At 46.0% G+C, this 5,000-nt stretch overlaps 1 protein-coding gene across 2 annotated transcripts in view; it reads left to right on the top strand.

Moving 5' to 3' along the window:
- The window catches only part of mcama (melanoma cell adhesion molecule a), a 76,558-nt gene that overhangs the window by 58,853 nt on the left and 12,705 nt on the right, over nucleotides 1-5,000 (top strand). For both annotated transcript variants that reach the window (XM_034098776.2, XM_034098775.2), the window contains exons 9-11: nucleotides 574-689; nucleotides 2,615-2,756; nucleotides 4,656-4,786. In XM_034098776.2, the coding sequence (XP_033954667.1) occupies nucleotides 574-689; nucleotides 2,615-2,756; nucleotides 4,656-4,786 (389 nt within the window). The remainder of the gene's footprint in view (nucleotides 1-573; nucleotides 690-2,614; nucleotides 2,757-4,655; nucleotides 4,787-5,000) is intronic.

Here is a 5,000-nt window from a genome sequence, read left to right as displayed (position 1 = left end):
GTATGCAACCAACATGGACGCTTTAATTTAAAATGACTGATACAGAATTTGAACATCTCACTTTACAGGCCATAAGATTCTGGGGTTAAAATTAGGTATTGAAGGAAAGAAAAGTATTTTATTGCTCAAAGCGTAAAAAAACGTGTTACCTCGAGGGGCGTTCACGTGAAATTCAGTCAGGAACCCATTTTACAGATGATTCCGATACTACCCTTTGCCTCCAGTGTTTATGCTAAGCTAACATCCCAGGTCCGTACTAGAAGCTGGACAATTGATCTTGCTGTTAGAGTGATGAACAAATGATGATTGATTGATATGGCTGAGACCATACCAAGTGGATGTTTTCTTCAAGGTTGTGTCTTCCTGGTCGAATGCACTTATTGTAAGTCGCTCTGGATAAAAGCGTTAGCTAAATGTAAGGTAAAAGAAACTCTGCATTAGAAGTATCCAAATAAAAACGACTCTGGAAGACTTGAGGAAAGGAATCCTAGGTGGAGGACGTTCTTAATTTGTAAACTTGATATAACTCAGAAGAACTGCTTCTTTGATCTTGTCTCGTGTCTTCGTCCTCAGTCTTGGACCCAGCCGTTGTTGTTCCTAAAGAATCCGAGGTGATGCTGAGAGGAGAAGAACTGACTGCGACCTGCAACGCTCTGTCCTCCCTGAAGACCTCCACCGTCTGGTACAAGGTAAACACACAACACTAGCATTTCTACCATCAACGTGCATAGACTCGCTGTGAAAGCGAAGAAGCACGAACACGTCCTTAACGTGTTCGACTTTAGGACGTACAACTGGGAACGTTTGTGCAAAAGATCCATTGGACAATTGTTGAGGTTTCAAAGGTCTTCAGACATTTTGCAGGATGTGAACACAGACCTATGTTCCCATATTTTACTCAATAATACTAAGGCCCCGGCCACACGAGGGCGATAACGGTCGTTTGCGTTACCGTTTAGTGTCGTATAGACCGTTCGGCCACACGAGGACGACCGAATACGGCACTAAATGACTGCGGAAACGATAACGGGTCCCAAGGTGGATAGAACGGCATACGCAACTCTCTGGGGGGTCCAACGGCTCCGTGTGTACGCCCTATACGATCATGTTCTGATGATGATGAGGCAATAGCCCCGCCTCTCCCCACCTCTGCTGCTCACCCCGCTTCAAAGTAAACTGCACCCTGAATTCAGATCATTTATCTTTCTCTCGATGTGGACCTAAACGCGAGTGAAGTCTAATCTGGCAGGACGGAGACACCTCTCAAACTACTAGTTATAAATATGTTTATTTTTACTGTCGGCCGGGCCACTCGTTACTGGATCAGCTGCTGCATGAGACAGACACTGACGCTGTCCGAAGAGAGGGAGGAAAAGAGAGGCTCCGTGTATTTTATTATTATATTATATAGAGTCGTTATTCATTTGTTTTAAAGCTCAATAAATAACAAAGAAGACCTTTGACCGGAAGATTTAAACTTTAATACACGTTGACTGGCGAAAAACTCTGCCCGGTTCCCTCGGCCCCCACCGCGGAGAACAAACAGAAGGGCAACCATGACAACCATGCTTCTTCTGCTTTGTGGAGGGAGTTACAGCACCACCTACAGGCTCCTGCATGTACTGCAGCTTCTCCAGCGGCTGGAGCTAAACGGAGCGTCTCGTGTGGACAGACTATCCGGTGAATATTGCGTGTGGACGGAAGCTTGATTGCGATTGCTTTTTTGCGATAGCGTTAATCCTATGCGTTTAGCCGTTTCCGTCCCCGTGTGGCCGGGGCCTCAGTGGTGTAGGGGGGATTTTTTTACTGGGGGGGACGCTATTTTAATTAGCTCCAAACAATGCCACACAAGGTCCACAGAAACTACCGGTATGCTTAGTCCTACTTTAGTTACTGCAAAAAGCAGACGGCGCTGCGCTCAACACACAGACTCAAAACCATGGACACACAAGTTACATAAACAATGCCTAAAGTGCTATTCGGTGCTGCCTCTCTCTTCTTGTGAATTATATTCTTTTTAGAAAAGAAGTCGAGTAAAAAATGTTTGCCTGCCATTAGAGAGCTTTTTCCTCAGCGTTCTTGAGGGAAATAGCTGCCTCAAAATCGCCGCGGGGTCACGAGCGTGATGACGAATCATAATTTAAGGAAATCGTTTTTATTATAATTGTGTGAAATGTATTATGTTTTTGTCATTATTACAACAAATACACGCATGCAACTGATTTCTATTTATTAGACTATTGAAAAAAAGATCATGCTCCAAATAAGCGGGGGGTACGGCACCCCCGCGTCCAACGCCCACTACACCCCTGATTATACTCTGATAAACCAGACAACATGTGGAGTTTGTAAATCCACATTTTAGAAACACAATTGCCCAATGGATTTAAAACAGAGACATTGGCACAAAATCCTTTCTTATGTCCTCCAGTAGATAACCAAATAGATAGATCCACCAACATGGAAACCAAAGTTGATTTGTACTTAAACTATAGATATTTGTTGACGTGTGTGTGTGTGTGTGTGTGTGTGTGTGTGTGTGTGTGTGTGTGTGTGTGTTGTGTGTGTGTGTGTGTGTGTGTGTGTGTGTGTGTGTGTGTGTGTGTGTGTGTAGGATGGGAAGCGCGTGGGTACCGGGAACACTCTGCACCTGAAGGACGCCACCTATCAGACGACAGGAGAATATATCTGCGAGGTCACGGTGCCTTCACTGCCCGCTCTGCACACCAGCGGCTCCGTGAACATCATCGTCCAAGGTCAGACGCGATCTGTTCAAAAAGATCTTTATTGTTCTCACTCTCTCTTTTCACCCTCTGTCGGAAACCAAGTACATTTACTTGAAACTAAAGGAACGTTTAAGAGGGCAATTATGTATTTAATTTGCACAACAGCTTTTTTTATTTTCATTTATTGTCTATTAGTGTTTTTATTTTCAATGTATCTGCATTGGTTACTATGAAACCTTTAACTAGATGTAGCTATTTATACTTACTTTTACTCAAATATTAGTTTTAGTTTCAATGCAGGATTTTTACAGCGAGGAATAAGTAAATGTCCAAGATTACGTTCTACTCTTATCCCCAAAAATCAGACCCGAAACCAGAGCCCAGTCTGCTCTGATTGGTTAGCTGGCCGGCTCTGTTGTGATTGGTCAACAGCTTAGAGATGTCCCGCCCCCTCAGCCTATCACGTACAATGTGTTGCAGCGCTAGCCAATAGGAGTGTTCCATATTGATGGCACTATAAGTTAGCCTTTGCAGACCATTTACATCCACACAAAAAAACAGACTAAAGGAAAGGGAAAGGAAGAGGGACCCTTTAACTTTGTCTCTGGACATGAATTGTTTCCAGATGTTAAAGAGTCTTGAAGCTTTAAATCACGTTGTTACGGTCCCTCCTGGACTAGGGGAACCAAAGGGAAGGGACGACATGTAAAATAACCGGGCGAGAGGAACCCGATTTGTGAAGCCACAAGATGGTCAGAGAAAAACAGACTCACCGGCCAATTTGTAAACTCACGACAACTTTACAGAAAGCGACCACAGTAAATCATAACAGTACTCAGGACTTCTCTGAGTTGCAACAAAAACACCCACTGCCATGCATGCAGCTCACAGGGGAAGGAAGCGAGAGGCTGCAGCCTTCCTCGGGTCCTTTATGGAGGCCCTGATTGGGGATTGGGAGCACCTGAGGGAGAGGCTGCACCTGGAGGGAGACAATCAGATGGGGGGGAGGGACACACACACACTGAGGGTGTTTCTCAATGTCGAGTACGCTTGCTTGGTAGCACATGTCTTCCGAGTCACTTCCTTCAGAAGCGAGGCAATAATCCTTCCTGGCATTCGGAAAACGGAGAGTGGAACAGGCGAGCAGGTGTGCGTCAGATGAGAGGCCCCGCCTCTTACATTTTCCACCACAGATTTGGGGAAACTGGTCCGTGCGCAAAGCATTGTGGGGATTTTAAGACCGCGGAGTCTACACATGTTTAGCCTCGACATTTCTCCGGGCTCGGTAGAATTCCAAGTATGCTGGACATCGGAACAGTCCTTCGGCGGCACTCGATGACGTAGTATGCTTGAAATAGTGGCTCTGGAGCATCCTTCCTCGACATTGAGAAACACCCACACACACAAGCACCCGCTACGGCACGTAACCCTGTCTTCCATATCTGTGTTTCCTGGAAACGGAGCTGCTGTGAAGCCACAAACATGTGAAACTCAATCTGACCCGAAAGCGTCTTCGGACCGTAAATGGATTTCTGCCGTCGGGTTTGTGGCAGCGTTTTTGATTCCAGGCCATCTCTGGGATATTAATGTGCTTTGTGCCCAAAAGTCAATCTGTAGGGCTTAGCATAAAGCGCTGCCTCCGAGTTAAGACCTTCACCACAGATATTCAAACCGCCTTTTAATGTGAAACATCTGTGCAGGAAGAGTCAGGTTCAATATGACGAGATGACGCTGGAATGTAAATGGTAGAAATATAAATCTGTATTTCGGTTTTGTTTACGCGACCGGCCCCTTAACAAACCCCCCCAAGGAACATAATGGACTAACGTAATGCACATCATGTTCATCTCTCTCACTTTTCTATATATATCCCTAAAGTCTCCGTACCTGTCAAAACACCTGGTTCTGATTCTACTTGTCTCGATGCAGGCGGTCCTCAGCTGGTGGGCTCTGATCAGGACGTCCAGCTGGAGGAGGCTGCAGGCCGGACGGTGAATCTGAGCTGTGAGGCCAGGGGTCGACCGCTGCCCAGTCTCTCCTGGAGCCTCGGCAGCAGCCAGGTACACTCAGACATGTTCACTACAACCCTACAACCCTGCAGTCTACAAAGTACTTCAGACTAGCTGCACCTTCACCAGCTACCCTGCAGTCTACAAAGTACTTCAGACTAGCTGCACCTTCACCAGCTACCCTGCAGTCTACAAAGTACTTCAGACTAGCTGCACCTTCACCAGCTACCCTGCAGTCTACAAAGTACTTCAGACTAGCTGCACC

This window comes from Pseudochaenichthys georgianus, chromosome 14 (assembly GCF_902827115.2).
Source record: "Pseudochaenichthys georgianus chromosome 14, fPseGeo1.2, whole genome shotgun sequence".
Taxonomy (NCBI): domain Eukaryota; kingdom Metazoa; phylum Chordata; class Actinopteri; order Perciformes; family Channichthyidae; genus Pseudochaenichthys; species Pseudochaenichthys georgianus.
This window is presented reverse-complemented; position numbering and strand designations above follow the sequence as displayed.